We start from the raw sequence: 20,764 nt of genomic DNA on the forward strand, positions 1-20,764 counted from the left end.
CATAAATAATTATGTAACTTATTGATATTGAATCAGTACTGAAATCTATGCGATTTTGAGATATCTAGTAACTAGTATTATTATTTAGGTTCATAATTCAATTCCTCCCTTCTGCGTATAAATAATATTGGGCCCAAAATTATATTTTCAAAATAAAGTATATAGTACAAATTCAAACTTAGTTTGGTGTGAATTTTATTCAAAAAAAATTTGGTCTACATATTTTATTTTTAAAGTACAATTTTTAAGTGCAATACCAAAATAATAGTATGAAAATAAAGTGTACAGTATACGTTTAAACTTTGCTGTGGTTCACAATTTATTTTTGAATTACTTTGCTGTTGTGCGATATATTATGTATATTGATTTTTTAACACAGTAATTGAATCTATTGAACTCATTAAACATGCAATTGAATATATATGAATAAAAAGGTGAAAAAACACGCCATTGAATATGCTCTTTATATTATTTTTCTTCTTTTTTCTGTTGATTTTTCTAGTTAATTTTAAAAAAAAATTGAGTTGGAAGATATTTTTCTATGGCTCTTAAACTTCGGATATGCATTTCCCATGTCATGAAATGAAAGTAGTTCCACACCACACCTAGAAAATTATATTAATGAAGAACAACATTAAATTATTACTTAAAATCTCTTCCAAAATACATTGGAAAAATCTGGGCCCGAAATCAAAGATAAAATTTCAAAAGTGAAAAACCAAATAAAATAAACGTTACTTGAAAGTAAATAAATTACTTAAAAAGAACTCTGATAAATGTCTCTGAATGATGAGTCACAATGAGTCCGTCTCTAAGAAATTTAGTAGCCAGGAGGCTTGTGGGCGATGAAACTGATGCACTGAACTTGGCGCTTGTTGTCGAATCCGATGATTCGGACAAAGGCTTTGGGGTACTCTTTGGTGCACTCATCGAGCTCCTTCAACACCTGCGACGAGTCTGTGCATCCAAACATGGGCAGCTTCCACATGGTCCAGTACCTCCCATCGTAGTATCCTGGGCTATTGTGGTGCTCACGGTACACGAATCCGTGCTACATCTCCCCACAACAACAACAACAACAACAACAACAACAAAAAACAAACAAACAAAATTTAGTAACTTTCTGTAACTTTGGCCTTGTCTCGTTCATGTTATTTTAGTCTTGAAAAAACTGATTTATTTACCTGGACTTTTTTTTTGGGTCCAATTTCATCATATTTTTTTAGGGAACCTAGAAATGAGAAAAATTTCAATTAAATGTTTAGAATAATAAATGAAAATAAATTGGAGCTTTTCATGCTAAACTATAGCGTGAATGAAACTGTGCCTTAATTAGCAGGGTAAATTATACAAATAGTCCTTATAATTTACACGATATGTCAATTTGGTCTTTATTATTTTAATTTGCTCGATTTTGCCCCTTAATTTAATGGATTGTGTCATTTTAATCCAATAAAACGGTTGTTAAACTATGCGTCAAGTTGGTCCTTGTAATTTACACAATGTGTCAATTTGGTCTTTGTTAAAATCGAGCAAATTAAAACAGTAGGGACCAAATTGACATATTGTATACACTTTCCGTCTACAAAACTTAATAATCGTTATTTATTGGACTAAAATGACACAATTTGTTAAATTAAAGGGCAAAATTGAACAAATTGAAACAACATGGATCAAATTAACACATCCTGTAAACTACAGAGACCATTTGCATAATTTACCCTAATTAATATTTTTAAAATTTCTATTTTATTGTTCTCAATATGTATCCATTTACACAATTATGTTTCTAAATTTTAATATTTCAAATTTCTTATCATGCTGGAATGATTGGAAGTATGTTGAGAACACAATAAAATTTTGAGACGAAATAAAATTGTGATTTAAAATTTTTGTCTTTCTATCCTCAACATACATCCAAATGTACCATCATGTCTCTAAATTTTAGTATGCCAAAGTTCAGGTGATGTGTTTGAGAGTATGTTGAGAATATAGAGATACGAATTTTAAGATAGAGAACCTATGACAATATATATATAGTATATACGTAAAATGTAATATGACGAGATACATATTTATGTAAGGAGATAAAAGAAACAGACCTCAGTCTCGAATTCCAAGCAAGGAATCCAGCCTTTGCGAATAAGGTAATCAACTTCCTTGCCCAATTGAGGCTTTGAGAGAGGTGGAAGGTAAGAAAGAGTCTCGTACTTCTTCTTATTAATAGGTGGCCATACCTACGTACACACATATACATATACATGCAAATTCATGTAAATTTATCTCTATACACATCAAGTTAGTTATTAATATTGACAAAACAGTCATATATCAGACAATATCAACAACTAACAACTGATATTTAAAACCGTGACTTAAATAAATAAATAAATAAATTACAGACCTTCATGCAATGCACTCTTCCACCATTGCTAGGGAGAGAAGTGATGTCATTGTTGGACTTTCTAGTGACCGGAAAAGCCGAAGCGGACTTGAGACCGGTGAAGGGTGCAACCATGCTAGCCTGAGCCGGGGTGATGCGGTTGACGGCAGCTGATGTCATCATGGAGGACGCCATTTCGCTCTCTTCTCTTCCTTTCCTTTTTTAAAAAAAAAAAACTTAATTCAGTGACCTAGGTCTGAATATTTGAGAGAATACAGTATTGCATCAATCCTATATATAAAGATATGAACACACTATATTGGATCTAACGGAGGACGATGAAATCAAGTGCGTAATGGAGGGATTGGGAGCGTAGGATCAAGTGGGAGGTGATATTAGACCATAGTGGCCACATAAGGGTGGAAATATTTTTTTTTTGAATCTAAAAAATCTTATCATCAAGCACCACCATCGGGTGACACGTGGCAGGGGGTGTGAGTAATCTTATCTCATCTTGAAGGGGAGGATATGAATGAGTGATAACAGTTGGCCAGTCTATTTTTTGGCTTTCACTCTCTCACTCAATCCTGTCACTGTGTACAGAAAGAGCCTCTCTCACCTACAGTGGACAGGAACACCATTCCTTCTCTTCAGAGGTATTAGTAATTAGTATTCTCTATGCATCCAATTCAACACAACAATTGGAAGTGTTAGTGCATTATATTGTTAGTGTATTCTATGTTGTTATTAGCTGTAAAGTGTGTCCTAGCTGATCATGATGTCTTTGCTTTCGGTTGCTTTTGGGTGCATTATTTGTAAACTTCTCCTTTATAAGGAGCTCCTGAACCATTGTACTAAATACATTCAATACATAAATCAATATACATAATTCATTCTCTCTGTATCTCTCTATCAATTTATCTTACATGGTATCAGAGCTTGGTTAAGAACTTAGTATTTTTCGCCTCACCGGCGGGCGGCAACCTCGCCTTGGCCGCCCGCCGGACCTCAACAAAGATTTGTGCAACTGTAAGCAAACGATCCAGAGCCTCTTCAATCAACAACCGTGGCCTTCCTCGCCTGAATCTGAAACTCCGATGATCGCAGAATCAAAGGCGTTTCCTAAGCAAAGAGAGAGCTCGTCGAGTTCGTCTTCATCGGAAAGTTCTCAGGCGGAGGTGGCTCGTGGATGCACGCACTGCGCGTCGGCGACGACTCCACAGTGGCGCACTGGACCAACTTGTCTTCTTCCACGCTTTCTAACACCCATGTCCTGCACTTCCTCTTGTTCGGACTCTCTTCTTCTCTCTCTCTCAATCAAACCCATCAATGGCAGCAGTAGTCACAAATATCGGCATTGTCGACCACCACCAAGCTAATCAAAACAGAGTCTTTAACAACACCACCTTATCTTCTTCAGCATTTGGAGCCTTTGTTTGGTTGAACAAGCTGTTCATCCTATAAGCCCTTATTGGTGGCCATCCCACAACCTGGCTGACAGCAGTAGTCGAAGCAGATCCAACCTCTGGGGGAGCAACATAGTGAGTAGCAGCTCTTTTAGTTCCAGAAACAGAAGAAGCTCTGGTTGAGAACCCATTTGGGAAATCATTGGCAGTCAAGATTCTACCATACTCACCCCATGGAGACCCTGCTTTAGTCTTCACAGAACCACCACCACAACCACCGAGGCTCAGACCAAGACCCAACTCCGGTCTCGTCAGTCACACGACCGACAGTGCACCCCGAATCCACGTGCAACCTGCTGGAAAAGGATGTGCGCCTTGGCACTTTGCTCCGCTCTTCCAGTTATAATAATAATAACCAACAGTTTCTCCAGTAGCCTGGCAGCATGCATCTTTGTTTTCCTCTTTGATTTTGGCCCCTCTCCTCTCTCGGTCTCCGATCACACACAGCAGACACACGAGGCACTCTCCCTCTCTCTCACTTTACTTTTTTCAAACCCACTTGACTCGGCTTTGATCAGATGGGGCCGATCACACCCACACTCTCACCACCCAGTTGGCTTTTCCTTTTCACCCACCCACCCCACTAAACTTTCTTTTCTTTTATTATATATATGTATATGTTTATTCTCATCTATTACTCCCCGCACACCCACCATGATTTATTTATTCAACACAAATCCTCACACGGGACCCCAATTCCTTTTTATATTTAGAGACCTGACTTGACCCTCCTCGGGCAACTCACTTCACTTTTCTTCTTATTATTCTATACCCTTTTTTTATTCTAACCTATTCTCCACCCACAACCCTCATCACCTTTTTCCCACGCCAACAATTCTTTATCTTATATATCTATATATATATATATATCTATTCTTTCTACAAAAAAAAACAAAAAAAAACAAAAAAAAAAAAAAAAACAAACAAACAAACAAACAAACAAACAAACAAACACAGAGGAAGAAGACGAACTGCACACCATCTTATTTTATTCATGTCGGGGCTCACCCCGATCGTCCATTTTACACCAAAACAAAAAAAAACAAAAAAACCAAAAAAAAAAAAAAAAAACAACAAGCCAACAACCAAACCACACCAACACAAATCGGAACAGTGGGCTTTTTCTTCTCTCCTATTCCGCCGGTCTTTTCTTCTTGCCTCCGTCCTGGGCGGTTCTTGACGGTGCTGCCTCCGTGCTTCCTAGACCACCAAGCACGTTTCCTCCTCCCTGCTCCTCCACTGCAGCATATGGCGGCCCTCCAAATCGGAACATCACGGTGGCCTTCCGCTTCAGCTCCTTGTTTTCTGCCTTTAGCACGCTTATCTCTGCTCGCGCATCCTTATACATGCGTTGGAGCAGAGCCAGCTGGGAGTTTAATTGTTGCACCTCATTTGTCCTACTCTGCAGCCGGTGCGACAAGTTTGTGACCGCCGTCATGGACTCCACACATGCCTTCAAAGTATACTGATTAGCCTCCACATCCGTTTGCACTGCCATTTTTTGCTCCACCGACTGCATCGGAAAGTTCAACGGAGCAAACCCAGTGGTGTTTGGTTGAGGTTCACGGGACACCGCACCAGTTCTCTCTCGCCATGGGGTGGCTTGTACATGATACTGTGTATAAGGAAGAATGATGGTTGTTTCATCATGGCACCATACCCACCCAATGCATTCAAATTCCTAAACAGCGTACTGAAAATGCTTGTGTTACTTTTAGCACCTTGTTCAGTTTAGAAACTGTATAAGCTGGCATTAGTCGAGAAAAAGTCTTGAATACTCGCATTACTAAAATTTGAAAAAGAAAAAGAAAAAGAGGGATTAGTGTAAGAATGGTGCACATTTTGCTGCCCAGCTCCATCAAAAGTTTCACCAAAAAGAGAAAAAAGATAAAAGAAAATTTTGACAACCACCACTTGAAAAAAAAAAAAAAACAAAGGGTACAAACCCAACCAAAGTATTAAGTAAAAATTTGTGGCCAATACTCGCTGATGGATAAGAACAAACAAAATTGGTCAAATGATAGAGAAAGTATGTCGGCTAATTTATGTTTATTTTTTCAATTGACCACTTATGCCCCCATTAATTTAAAAAAAACAAAAACAAAAACAAAAAAAAACAAAAAGAAGAAGAAAAAAGAAAAGGGAAAGACTTCTTATGGGTACATTTTTTGAGACTTACGTGTATGTCTTACTAAGTGAACTTATTGTCTAATAGGTCTTATGATAATTAATGACATTTTTCATTATATACTATTAAAAAACATTACTAATTGTTAATTTTCAGTGATAGTTTGAAAAAAAATTCACAAAAAATGTCATTAATTATAAGGTGTAGCAACAATTTAAAAAAATCATCACAAAAAATTCATTAATTTTTAACTTTTAGAGACAGTTTAAAAAATTCGTCACAGAAAAATATCACTAATTGTAAATTTTAGCTACAATTTACAAAATTCGTGGCAAAAAAGTCACTAATTGTCAATTTGTAACAACATATGTAAAAAACACCGTCATAAAAAATTATTTTTAGCGATGATTGTATTATGACTTATTTTTAATAGGACTTGATAGGAATGAAATCTAACTATTAAGACCTATTGGTAGTTTACCCTATATTTGTTTTGGTCAAAAACATTCAATTTTATTATTTTTCTTGGGACTTTAATTCTAAAATCCCAACAAAAAATTTAATTATTAAAAAAGAAATTACTTCCAAACAAAGTTTAGCCATTTTCTTTGTGCTTACAAGTCAATAAGAGATAAGGTTGTAAATGAGTTGAGTTGAGTTGAAAAAGTATAATTTTTTAAATTTAATTTACAATTTTAACGAGCTTCAAATCGTGTTTAAACTTGAATTGTTTGGCTAACGAGCTAATCTGAGCTCTTACAAAATTGAACACTAGTAGAGCATGAATACCTTGGATTTTTTGTTCTCCAAAAAAAAAAAAATAGCTTGGATTTTTATTGTCCGTATATGCTTATTGAGCAGAGTATTAAGTTATCCATGTTTAATTTATTTATATAACAAATTAATCTCAAATAAATTTTTAACAGATCAAATGCAAGCCGAGTTCAAAATAAATAGGAGGTCAAAGATTCGATTTTTCCTTCCCAAACTATGGGCTCCAATTAGGAGTGGGCATTTGTCAAGTCGGACCGGGTTCGGGCCGGACCAACACTTTATAATAAGAGACTTTATATTTGTTCAAGCCCGGCTTGATCCTAACATCGAGTCTCTACTGCCCAAACCCGACCTAAAAAAATAATTATAAATTCTAAATTTATCCATTGGGTTATATGTTAAATTTTTTTAAAAATATTCCATATTTAAATTCAATTATGCATTATATTTCTTAATAAATAAATTGACATCATTATAAATTAAATGATTTATTAAATAAATTCAATCACACACTACCCCAAATGTGAGTTTCAATAAAATTAACAAAAATAAAAGTTAGATCCTAACAAAAAATATATATTTTTTAATATATTATAATTACTTAATTAACTAATCAGAGTGGGTTGAAAGTATAAATCCTAAACTTAACCCATTAATATATCAAGCTAAAAATATTGACTCACCCCAATATTATAACCTAAAACAATCTCCTCAAATCTTAAAAAATAAGACCGGGCCGGGGGCTGGACGGATCACTGGCCAATGTCCACCCTTAGCTCCACTATACCAAAGAGAGAAAGAATTAAAAATTTAGTCGCCGATGGGCCAGAAGCCCAGCTGACAGAGTGAGCTCACTAAACCACCCAGACGGGGCAAACGCATAAAGTTGGCACCTAAAGCCAAGCCCAAGTCTTATTTGGGCGGAGACAACCCACTCGGAATACAGAATAGGACCAAGTAAAAGTTCAAAAAAAACCGGAGCCAGGCACGGGCCTTGGGATAAAATTTTGAGTCCCAGTCATTAGTAACCAGTACCTACAATAGAGAATGAATGAATGTGGGGTCCAGAGTTTGAAGATTGAAGTTTGACTGCAAATCTTCAGCTCCAAGAGACTCCAAACCAAGATTTTGAAAAACGGTTACGGTCGTTGTAACGGTTGTAGTGATGCAGTAACAGTTGTAGGATGTAAAGGCTATAATGTAACGATTGCGATAACCAGAACCATATATTTTTTTATTTTTCGCACAATTTGAAGGAAACTTATCAACATACATATATATATATATATATTTCAGAATTATATTTATTGGGATTTAAAATAAATTTTAATTAATTTTTGGTAATTTTTAAATACGATCCAATATATTTCATATTTTTAAATCACTATAAAAGGAGCTTTTTACATTTATTTCAATAGTTAATGATTTTAAGAATAATTGATTTTAAATGTCTACGAATTATTTTTTACCACATAATTGATTTTAAATGTCTACGAATTATTTTTTACCAACACCTGAACTAACTGAATAAAAAATATTCACAATTATTAAATAAAAGGATTATAAAATAAAAATTGTGTCATAAATTTTTTTAAAAACTTATAAAGAAAAAAAATTCATATAAGATTTTTTCTTTGGGTTTGGATCACTTGAGTATTTTTTTATTGTTTTTGTAAGCTTTTGTTTTTTTTTTCTTGAGAAAAGAAAACTATTCAGAATATTGTAAAAGAGTATAACGATGTCTAACGGACTGTTACGGCCGTTACATAACACCAAAACGGCCATATTTCCGTCATGCCACTATAGCGGCCGTAACAGGTAGCGGTAACCATCACAACCATAAACCTTGCTCCAAACACAAACACAAACACACAAAGACACAGTTAAATGTGTGTTCGGGCGGCAGGAGGCTCAGGCTCATGATGCCGTGTTCTCTGGTAATAGTGATGGTCTGCATTTCAGTATTTCAGATATGTGTATGCAGTAGAAATATTGGCAAGGTGGAGGCAATTTGGATGTTTTGCGAGGATCAATGGTGGTCAGGAAGCAATGACAACAACAACATCAACAACAAGAAGAACATGATAATGATGATGATGAGTGAGAAGGGCAGTTCTTCAATGGAAGAGCATTTAGCTTCAATGGAACTACTTCTCAGACAAACTTTGAGATTACCAAACGAAGAGTACCCACATCCCCAAACCCTCTCCACAACTAGTAGCTCACCTTTCATTCTCCTCCTCCTCCTCTTCTCTCTCTTTTTCCTTTTTCTTTTCTTTTTTCGTTTTTATTCTCTTATTATCGTGCTTTTTAGAAACAAAATATCCACGTTTTCTTTCTCATTAAGCGTTGCAACAAGTAGACATTATTGTGTTTTCCTTTGAATAATTCTGTGTCACAAACCAATTTTGTGACATATATATATATATATATATATATTTGGTTTTGGAATATCAAGTAATGGATGATATCTCTTTAAGGCTTTGCATTATTATACAACGAGTAATGTTCGAGATTTTAAAAAATTTATTAAATTTTCTATCAAATGTCTCACATCCTGTGAAACATTTAAAACTTTTGAATTCTCTAACATTTTTGTTATACAATTGTAAGCAATGAATAACATCTTTACATGATTTGTCATAATTCTAATTTTCCCTTTATTTAATTTTTTTCTGTGTGAATAATATATGCAATAATAAACATATATATATGATAATCTGATGCTGTAAATTTCTTCCAATCAAAGCAACTTTCTTATTTTATTCTCATTGAAAGATTCACCCCCCAACTAAAAATTTGAAATTGGCTGTTGGGTTGTAAGAGTTAAGCTAAAACTTGAAATTTAAATCTTAGAAATGCATTGAGACATATAAAAAAAATTCCTACCGATACCACCAGAAAAGAAGAAAGAACAGAAGATATGGTCAAGAGTGGTGATGAGGACATAACTCATTTAAAAAGGATCATCATGGGTTTCTTCAATCCCACACCATTTTTGTTTGTAATCATCATCACCCTCTTTCCTCCTTAAATTAAATGTTTGGATGGATCTATTTGAACGTGGTCTCCTCTTTCTCTCTCTAATTTTATGTCATCATGTTTTTATCACAATATACATTACAAAAAATTACACTTTTGGGCGACTAAATTTTTAATAGCCAAAAGTGATATTTTTAGTCTGCCAAAAGATTTTCCCAACGTTTTAGATTTGTATTTGCTTTTGTGTATATTTTATATACATTGCAAATCCTGCTACGCAAACCAAATTGTTGTTTTATTATAATTATATAGATTATGCTTTACTATCATATAGTATTTTATTTTTTCTTTAAGGTATGTGTGCATGTTCTAGTTTTCTAAGACAACATATATATATATATATATATATATGTGTGTATGTGTGTGTAAACATGAGGATTTTAATCCTGACAATGTCGAGAACAATCAGGATGTTGAAATCTTAAAGGAATTCTTTTCTTTCTTGTGCTTTAATTGAAAATGGTAAGAATGTTATCTACATAAATGAATTAATTGAATTAATCTTATGGTAAAAATCGCAATTCTTGAGGATTAGATTTCATTTTCAGAGCCAAAACTTTTTTATTATGTAGACTGTTTAATGGGGTGGTTGCTGAATTTTTTAGGAATGACTCTTATTTTTTATTTTGTAATTGAGTTTGTTACCTATTACAGGATTTAGCTATTATAGATTGATTGGGTTTAGTGTTCATTTTTTTTTTTACCTTCTTATTCAAACGGTCTTCTCTTTTTTCTCAATTGTTGACGCAAAGGTTTAGGAAAGTTTACTCGAGAAGCAAAGCATAAATCATGTGAGGAAAATGGAATTCTCCCCCTTGCCAATTTAGGTGGAGATATTAATTATACTTGTTAAAATTTGATACTTTAAATATTTATCCCTCGATAAAGTTTTAGTCAACATATTCGAAATATTATTATCTGTGTGAACATTTTTGAGTTGCAACAATTCGAGATCAAAATACATTGATGTGAGATATCATTGAATTCGTGATGTGTTAGATTCGAAATTGTTGCAACTCGAAAAGGTTCACACAGATAATAATATTTCGGATATGTTGACTAAGACTTTGTCGAGGGATAAATATTTAAAGTGTCGAACTTTAGCGGGTATAGTTGATGTCTCCACCTAAGTCGGTAGAAAGAGAATTGTTGGGTATATCTCCATATTGGAATATGAGACCCAATTAGTTTATTAAAATATTTGGTTTAGTTTGGTATTGGTTATAATATATTTTAATATATTATATCTAACTTTTTAAACCCAATGAATATTTTATAATCAGTTTGGTACAGCTAGGGTTTTGATAAAAAAAAAAAATCCAAGAATTCCAAATATATATATTTGGGATTGTTTTGTTTTTCTACATTAGTGTGCGGCAGCTACTCTTTCGGTTGGTCTTTAGAGTTTTCTTTTGCTGCTAACACATTGATGGTCTAATTCGGTGGTGTGCTTGGGAAATTAATTCCAAAGATGATTTTCGGCTGTATTTTGTAGTGTTAGTGAAAGCTATTTTGATTCAGACTTGTGGTCTTCTTCAACTCTGTTTCGAAAACTTTTGTTCGTCTATTTGGTGAGATCCCTCCTCTTGTTTATTTGTGATTATTTGGAATTCACCTAAGGGTGATTTTGTGAGACCATTTGTGTCTCGTTTGTAATTATTTGGAAACTTTTGATTGATAGTGGAATCGGATTTCGATCCCGTAGATGTACCTCACATTGAGATAACCACATAAAAATTCTTGTGTCATTATTGATTTAATTTTTCCGCATTAGTTTTTATTCCCATTGATTGATTTACTTGTTGAAATCATATATTTTCCCTAACAACTGGTATCAAAGCTTACAGTTTATTTGGGTTTATTTATTTGTGTAAATCAATGGAAGGGAATGTGGGTCGTATGTCTAGTTTCAATGGAAACAATTAGGTAACTTGAAAAACTAATATGAATGACTTATTATTTTGTAAAGATTTGTATGGACCTATTGAGAGTGATAGTGGCAAACTCGATGGTATGAAAGATAATGAATGGAAGAGGCTTAATCGAAAAGCCGTTGGTGTTATCCATCAATGGATTGATGGCAATGTGTTTCATCATGTTGTTACTGAAACTTCAGCACATGATTTATGAAAAAAATTAGAAAATTTTTATGATAGAAAATCAGCCACAAATAAAGTCTTTATATTTCGAAAGTTGGTTAATTTAAAATATAAAGAGATCAGTCCTATTCTGGAACATTTGAATAAATTAAAGAGTATTGTTAACCAACTTGCTTCTATGAAAATTATTTTTGATGATGAGTTGCAGGCTTTGATGTTACTTAGTTCTTTGCCCGAAAGTTTGAAGACTTTGGTTTTGACGGTTAGTAATTCGGCACCTAATGGAGTTGTCACAATGAGTCAGGTCACTAGTAACTTGTTGAATGAAGAAACTAGAAGAAAATCAACGGGTTCCTCTCATTCAGAAGCATTTGTTGTGAGAGACCGATGCAAAACAAGGGGGAAGAGTAAGACTCCTTATGGTAGTGATCAAAGCCGTGACAAATCAGGAAATGGTTCTTTTTCCAATAAAGACATTGAGTGCTATTACTGCCATGAGAAAGGGCACATGAAGCCGGAATTCCGAAAGCTCAAGAACAAGGAGAAAAGGTGTGACAAAAGTGTGAATAAGAAGTAAGAGGACACAACGGCGGTTACTACCGATGATCTCATGGTCATTTGTGAAGATGATTGTATTAATTTTGTGGGCAAAGAGAGGAATTGGGTGATTGATTCTAGTGCTTCTTTTCATGTGACTTCTCAAGTTGATTTCTTCACTACCTACACCAAAGGAAACTATGGCTGTGTTCGAATGGGTAATGAAGGTTTGTCCAAAATTATTGGCATGGGTGATGTTTGCTTGGAAAGAAATTTGGACAGCAAGTTATTGCTTAAAAATGTGAGGCATGTTCCCGACATTCGCCTCAATTTGATCTCTATTGGGAAACTAGATGATGAAGGCTTCAACAACAAATTTGGTGATAGAATATGAAAGCTCACAAAGGGTTCTTTGGTGGTGGTTAAGTGCAAGAAGACTCAAACACTTTATTTGATGCAAGGAAAAATTTGTAAAGGTGTTGTCAATGCACTTGAATATGATACGTCTACCGAATTGTGGCACAAGCGGCTTGGGCACATGAGTGAAAAAGGGTTACAAGTTTTGTTCAAGAAAGAGCTTCTACCCGGTTTGAAAGGTACACATCTTAAAACTTGTGTTCATTGTTTGATGGGAAAACAACATAGAGTTTCTTTTCATAAAAATGTTGCTTCTAGAAAAGAAAATATTTTGGAGTTAATTCATTCGAATGTTTGTGGTTCTTTAAAAGCTAGAACACATAGCGGTGCACTTTATTTTGTTACTTTCATTGATGATTATTTAAGAAAAGTTTAGGCTTTTATACTAAAACCTAAAGATCCAGTTCTAGATGTATTTAAGTTTTTTCAGGCCATGGTTGAAAGAGAAACATGACAAAAATTGAAGTGCATCCGATCAGACAATGGTGGTGAATACATTGGGCCATTTGATGATTATTATCGTAGCCAAGGTATTCGGCATCAAAAGACAGTTAAGAAAACTTCTCAATAAAATGGCATTGCCAAGAAGATGAACTGCACCATTGTGGAAAGAACAAGGTGTCAGCTTTCACATGCTAAATTGCCAAGATCCTTTTGGGGTGAGGCAATGAAGACAGCGGTTGACATGATCAATTTGTCTCCTTCCTATCCTTTGAATGGTGATTTTCCTGAAAGAGTTTGGACTTGCAAAGATATGTGTTATGAGTACTTGAGAGTGTTTGGTTGTCGAGCTTTTGTTCACATTTCAAAGGATGAAAAGTCCAAGCTTGATAGCAAGTCAAGACAATGTATTTTTCTTAGCTATGGACGTAATAAATTTGGTTATAGATTGTGGGATCCAGTCGACAAGAAAGCTATTCGAAGTTGTGATGTGTTTCTTGAAGACCAAACAATTGAAGACTTTGGCAAAGGTGATCAACTAGAGCAAAAAAGTAGTGATCTCATTGACATAGTTCCATCTCCTTCATCTTTGGTAGATGATGAAAATTGGGGAGATGTGCAGCCACCTATTAAAGATGTGGAGGATGATACTAATCCTAATGAACTTAAGCCAAAAATTGAGGAAGAGCATCCAACTCAAGAAACACCACCACAACTTGAGTTGAGGTAATCTACAAGGGACCGGCAACCTTCAAGAAGTATTCTTCTAATGAATTTGTATTGATATTCAATTAAGGTGAGCTCGAGAGCTACCAAGAAGCAATTGAGCACACAAAGAAAGGTGATTGGAAAAAGGCAATGGAAGAAGAATTGAATTCCTTACTTGAAAATCACACTTATGATTTAGCAAAGTTGCCTAAGTGAAGAAAAATTCTGAAAAATAAGAGAGTTTTCAAATTGAACAATGATGGCAAGAATCTGAGGTACAAGGCACGTCTTGTTGTGAAAGGCTTTGGGCAAAAGAAAGGTATTAACTTTGATGAAATTTTCTCGCTGGTTATGAAAATGTCTTCTATTCAGGCTGTACTTGGCATGGGCGCAAGTATAAACCTTGACGTTGAGCAACTTGATGTGAAGACCGCATTTCTTCATGGTGACCTTGAAGAAAAAATTTACATGGAGCAACCAAAAGGTTTTGTGGAGAAAGGGAAAGAGAAATTTGTTCGCAAATTGAAGAAAAGTTTGTATGGCCTCAAGCAAGCCCCGTGGCAATGGTATAAAAAATTTGACTCTTTCATGATGAATAGTGATTTTTCTAAAACCACTTCGGACTATTGTGTGTTTGTGAAAAAAATTTCGGATAGTAAATTTATTATTCTTTTACTTTATATTGATGACATGTTAATTGTGGGTCAAGATTACACTATGATTAACAAGTTGAAATTGGAGTTGAGCAAGTCATTTGCTATAAAAGATTTGGGGCCGGCAAAGCAAATACTTGGTAAAACACAAACACACCTTCGAAGTCCCTCGAAGATATGTTAGAATCCATTTTACCGCTACCCAATGTTCTTTACCCGGATTAGAGAGAAAACAAGTCACCACACCAATGGCTTGAGCAATATCCAGCCTTGTACAAACCATGGCGTACATCAAAGAACCAACCACTGAAGCAAAAAGAATTTTCAGCATCTCTTCCTTGTCTTTCTCACTTATAGAACATTGATTCGAACTAAGCTTGAAGTGACCCGCAAGTGGACAACCAACCGACTTTGTTTTATCCATGTTGAACCTTTCAAGAACTTTTTCAATGTACCTTTCTTGAGACAACCAATCAGTCCCTTTTTGCGATCACAAACAAAACAGCCCTTGAACCACCATGTGATTCTCACCGATAACTTTTCCATGACAAATAAGACTTGTAACAACTGATGAAATGTAATTCGGACCAGTAAGCAGACAGTTAGAGCCGAATACGCCATAAACTTAGTCGAAAAAGAGCTTTCCGGGGGAAAAAATTCATAACAACTCCCGAACGACCTTGTGGCTCACACAGATAGTTTTCCCATGACAAATAAGACTTGTGACAATTGACGGAATGTAATTCGGACCCGTAGGTAGAAAGTTAGAGCCGAATACGCTTTAAACTTAGTCGAAAAAGGGCGTTTCAGGGGCGAAAATTCAAAACAGCTCCCGAACCACCGTGTGACTCTCATAGACAGCTTTCCCATAACAAATAGGACGTGTGACAACTAATGGAATCTAATTTGGACCCGTAGGTAGAGAGTTAGAGTTGAAAACGCCTTAAACTTACTCGAAAAAGAGCTTTCTAGGGGCGAAAATTCATAACAGCCCCCGAACCACCACGTGGCTCTCACGGACAGTTTTTCCATGACAAATAGGACTTGTGACAACTGACGGAATGTAATTCGGACCCGTAGGTATGGAGTTAGAGCCGAATACGCCCTAAACATAGTCAAAAAAGAGCTTTCCGAGGGCCAAAATTCAAAACAGCCTCCGAACCACCATGTGACTCTTACGGATAGCTTCCTCATGAAAAATAGGACTTGTGACAACTGACGGAATGTAATTCGGACCCGTAGGTTGGAAGTTAAAGCCGAATACGCACTAAACTTACTCGAAAAAAGGACGTTCCGGGGGCAAAAATTCCAAATAGCCCCCGAACCACCATGTGGCTCTCATGGGAAGCTTCCCCATGACAAATACAACTTGTGACAACTGACGGAATATAATTCGGACCCGCAAGTTGGGAGTTAGAGCCGAATACACCATAAACTTAGGCCTCGTTTGGGAACCTTCATTTTTAGCCAAAAAGTCAAAAAGTTACTAAATTAGCTAAAAAGCCAATAACCCATACCAAAAAGTCAAAGATTCTCTTTTCTCTCTACTTTTTGCACATCTTTTTGTAAAAAGCCAAAAAGTCATCCCAAACATACTAGTTTTTTTTAACTCATATTTTAGCCAAAAAGTTACTAAATTAGCATGTTCTCAAACGACGCCTTAGTCGAAAAAGGGCGTTTCGGGGGTGAAAATTCAAAACAGCCCCCTGACCACCGTGTGGCTCACACGGACAATTTCCCCATGACAAATAGGACTTGTGACAACTGACAGAATGTAATTCGAACCTGTAGGTAGGGAGTTAGAGCCGAATACACTCTAAACTTAGTTGAAAAATGGCGTTTCGGGGGTGAAAATTCAAAAGAGCTCTTGAACCACTGTGTGACTCTCATGGACAGCTTCCCCATGACAAATAGGACTTGTGACAACTGACGGAATGTAATTAGGACTCGTAGGTAGAGAGTTAGAGCCGAATACGCCCTAAACTTACTTGAAAAAAGGCATTTCAGAGGCAAAAATTTAAAACAGCCCCCGAACCACTGTGTGGCTCACGCGAACAGTTTTTCCATGACAAATAGGACATGTGACAATTGACGGAATGTAATTCAGTCCCGTAGATAGAAAGATAGAGCCAAATAGGCCTTAAACTTACTCGAAAAAGAGCTTTCCAGAGGCGAAATTTAATAACAGCCCCCGAACCACCATGTGGCTCTCGCAGATAGTTTTCTCATAACAAATAAGATTTGTAACAACTGACATAATGTAATTCAGACCCATAGGTATGGAGTTAGAACCTAATACGCCCTAAACTTAGTTGGAAAAGGGCGTTCCTGAATCAAAAATTCAAAACAGCCCTTGAACCACAGTGTGACTCTCACGGACAGCATCCTCATAACAAATAGAACTTGTGACAACTAGCGGAATGTAATTCGGACCCATAGGTTGGGAGTTAGAGCCGAATACGCCCTAAATTTAGTCAAAAAAGGGCGTTCCAGGGGCGAAAATTCAAAACAGCCCCCGAACCACTGTGTGGCTCTCACGGGCAGCTTTCACATGACAAATATGACTTGTGACAACTGGCGGAATATAATTCGGACCCGTAGGTTGGGAGTTAGAGCCGAATACGCCCTAAACTTAGTCAAAAAAGGACGTTTCAGGGGCGAAAATTCAAAACAGCTCCCGAACCACCATGTGGCTCAAACGGACATTTTCCCCATGACAAATAGGACTTGTGACAAATGACAGAATGTAATTTGGACCCGTAGGTAGGGACTTAGAGCCAAATACATCCTAAACTTAGTCAAAAAAGGCGTTTCAGGGGCGAAAATTCAAAACAGCCCCCGAACCACCGTGTGGCTCACACGGACATTTTTCTCATGACAAATAGGACTTGTGACAACTGACAGAATGTAATTTGGACCCGTAGTAGGGGCTTAGAGCCAAATACACCCTAAACTTAGTCAAAAAAGGCGTTTCGGGGGCGAAAATTCAAAACAGCTCGCGAACCACCGTGTGACTCTCACGGACAGCTTTCTCATGACAAATAGGACTTGTGACAACTGACGGAATGTAATTAGGACCCGTAGGTAGAGAGTTAGAGCCAAATACGCCCTAAACTTACTCGAAAAATGGCGTTTCGGGGGCAAAAATTCAAAACACCCCCCGAATCACCGTGTGGCTAACACGGACAGTTTCCCCATGACAAATAGGACTTGTGACAACTGACGGAATGTAATTGAGACCCGTAGATAGAAACATAGAGCCGAATACGCCTTAAACTTACTCGAAAAATAGCTTTCTGGGGGCGAAAATTCATAACAGCCCCCGAACCACTATGATGCAATCGTGGACAGTTTTTCCATGACAAATAGGACTTATGACAACTGACAGAATATAATTCGGACCAATAAGTATGGAGTTAGAACAGAACACGCCCTAAACTTAATTGAAAAAGGGCGTTCTGGGGGCGAAAATTCAAAACAGCCCATGAACCACTATGTGACTCTCACGGACAGCATCCCCATGACAAATAGGACTTGTAATAACTAGCGGAATGTAATTCGGACATATAGGTTAGGAGTTAGAGCCGAATACGCCCTAAACTTAGTCAAAAAAAGATGTTCTGGGGGCAAAAATTCAAAACAACCCCGAACCACCCTGTGGTTCTCATGAACAGTTTCCCTATGACAAATAGGATTTGTGACAACTAACGGAATGTAATTCGGACCCGTAGGTTAGGAGTTAGAGCCGAATATGCCTTAAACTTAGTCGAAAAAAGGCGTTTCGGGGGCAAAAATTCAAAACTGCCCTCGAACCACAATGTGACTCTCACGGACAGCTTCCTCACGACAAATAGTACTTGTGACAACTGAGGAAATGTAATTCGGACCTGTAGGTAGAGAGTTAGAGCCAAATACGCCCTAAGCTTACTCGAAAAAGAGCTTTCCGGGGGCCAAAATTCAAAACAGCCCCCGAACCACCGTGTGGTTCCCACGGAAAGTTTCCCTATGACAAATAGGACTTGTGACAACTGACGGAATGTAATTTGGACCTGTAGGTAGGGAGTCAGAGCCGAATACGCCCTAAACTTAGTTGAAAAATGGCATTTCGGGGGCGCAAAATTCAAAACAGCCCCCGAACCACTGTGCGCCTCACACGGACAGTTTTCCCATGATAAATAGGAGTTGTGACAACTGACGAAATGTAATTCGGACCCATAGGTTGGGAGTTAGAGCCGAATACGCCCTAAACTTAGTCGAAAAATGGCGTTCCAGGGGCGAAAATTCAAAACAGCCCCTGAACCACCGTCTGGCTCTCACGGGCAGCTTTCACATGACAAATACGACTTGTGACAACTGACAAAATATAATTCGGACCCGTAGGTTGGGAGTTAAAGCCGAATACGCCCTAAACTTAGTCAAAAAATGGCGTTTTGGGGGTGAAAATTCAAAACAGCCCCTGAACCACCGTGCGGCTCTCACGGACTGCTTCCCGATGACATCTATGACCTGTGACAACTGACGGAATGTAATTAGGACCTGTAGGTTGGGAGTTAGAGCCGAATACGCCTTAAACTTACTTGAAAAACGGCGTTTCGGGTGTAAAAATTCAAAACATCTCCCGAACCACCGCTTGGTTCTCACGGACTGCTTCCCCATGACAATTACGACCTATGACAACTGACAGAATGTAATTAGGACCTGTAGGCTTGGAGTTTGAGCAGAAAACGCCTTACACTTAGTCGAAAAACTCGTTACACTTAGTTTAAAGAGCGACAACTTGATGAAATAATATCTACATATTCTAATAATTGCTTTTATATATTTATAGGATGAAGAAATTACATATTAGATTGTTTATGCAGTTGGTTGGAATAAATATTACGTGATACATACATATATATATATATATATATTTTTTTTTTTTATTTCCATGAAGACATTTCTCGATTATTCTACCTTAAATGCATGTTAGAATATGTTCCCTATGGCTGACTGAATTAATATTTTGTAACCAATTCTAATGTTTTGCTTTTTGTGTTTTTTGTGTTTTTTTTTGTAGATGGCTTTGTTGCGTAGACTTGTGGATAACCTATATTGGTGTATGGGGAAGAATTTTTACTTTTGTCGAGTAAGCTTTTGTGTAGTTCACTATTACTGATACATAAATCTTTTGGCAATCAACAGATAATGACTAACGTGGTACATAGATCACCTTCTGTCGTGGTACATAGACCACCTTTTGTCATGGTCTATAGAAAAACTTTTGTGGTGGTGTATAGATCACATTCTGTCATAGTACATATATATGACCATTTGTCGGCGTACATATATGACCTTTTGTCATAGTCTATAGAAAAACTTTTGTCGTGGTACAGATTATGATGGTAATTTGTACCATGCCAAATGGTAATTTCGCTTGGTAGTAAATGTATTTTTTGTATATGGAGGGTTTTGATTTTTGTATGATATATTTTGTAGGGAATTATTATAATAGTTTGAACAATAGTTGGTTTGTATGGATTTTGACATTTAAAGTTATTTATTTTTTGTATATGGATGCAGATTGTGGAATGATTGATAATGTGTATCATTTTGTTTATATATGTATTATAGGTTGCATGGAATAGAGACAGGTTGTGTTGAAATTATAATTTTGCGATAAAACATAATAGCATGTTTTTGGCGACTAAACAATTAGTAGCTAAAAAGAAATTGGAAAAATATTTTGGGCGGCTAAAAGTTTTGTAGCAAAAAAAAAAAAAAATAGACATTTGGCGACTAAATGTTTTGTAGCAAAAAAATAAATAAATAAACATTTGACAACTAAAAGTTTTGTAGCCACAAGAAAATCAAACATTTGGCGACTAAAATATTTCGTAGCTAAAAATAAAAACTGAAGAATAAAAACACTTTTGCCGACTAAAAATTTAGTAGCAAAAAATGTGGGATTTTAGGCGACCAAATATTTAGTAGCCAAAACAAGAATCATTTGCCGACTAAAATTTTAGTAGCCAAAAATGTGGGACTTTAGGCCACCAAATATTTAGTAGTCAAAACAAGAACTCTTTACCAACTAAAATTTTAGTAGCAAAAAACGTTGGACTTTAGGAGACCAA

The 20,764-nt window shown here is 36.3% G+C and overlaps 1 protein-coding gene across 2 annotated transcripts; it reads right to left on the minus strand.

Moving 5' to 3' along the window:
* Nucleotides 1-613: 613 nt before the first annotated feature.
* On the minus strand, nt 614-2,738 carry LOC114317534 (ribulose bisphosphate carboxylase small subunit, chloroplastic 1). 2 transcript variants are annotated; one of them, XM_028264270.2, is made up of 3 exons: nt 2,405-2,738; nt 2,103-2,237; nt 614-1,051 (listed from the first exon to the last, which is right to left on the minus strand). In XM_028264270.2, exons 1-3 carry the CDS (start codon nt 2,576-2,578, stop codon nt 821-823), a joined length of 540 nt encoding a protein of 179 aa, XP_028120071.1. In that variant the 5' UTR covers nt 2,579-2,738; the 3' UTR covers nt 614-820. The 2 variants fall into 2 exon arrangements, with proteins under 2 accessions (XP_028120071.1, XP_082753441.1); XM_082897315.1 differs by having other exon boundaries at nt 979-1,231.
* Nucleotides 2,739-20,764: the final 18,026 nt, after the last annotated feature.

This window comes from Camellia sinensis, chromosome 1 (genome assembly GCF_055761805.1).
Source record: "Camellia sinensis isolate YWXY chromosome 1, ASM5576180v1, whole genome shotgun sequence".
NCBI lineage: Eukaryota > Viridiplantae > Streptophyta > Magnoliopsida > Ericales > Theaceae > Camellia > Camellia sinensis.

Coding starts and splice junctions, on each gene's coding strand:
- LOC114317534 (XM_028264270.2), bottom strand. CDS start 2,578: ATGGCGTCCTCCATGATGACATCAGCTGCCGTCAACCGCATCACCCCG. Junction 2,238..2,404: donor GAAGAGTGCATTGCATGAAG/GTCTGTAATTTA, acceptor GTGTGTACGTAG/GTATGGCCACCTATTAATAA. Junction 1,052..2,102: donor GCTTGGAATTCGAGACTGAG/GTCTGTTTCTTT, acceptor GGGGAGATGTAG/CACGGATTCGTGTACCGTGA.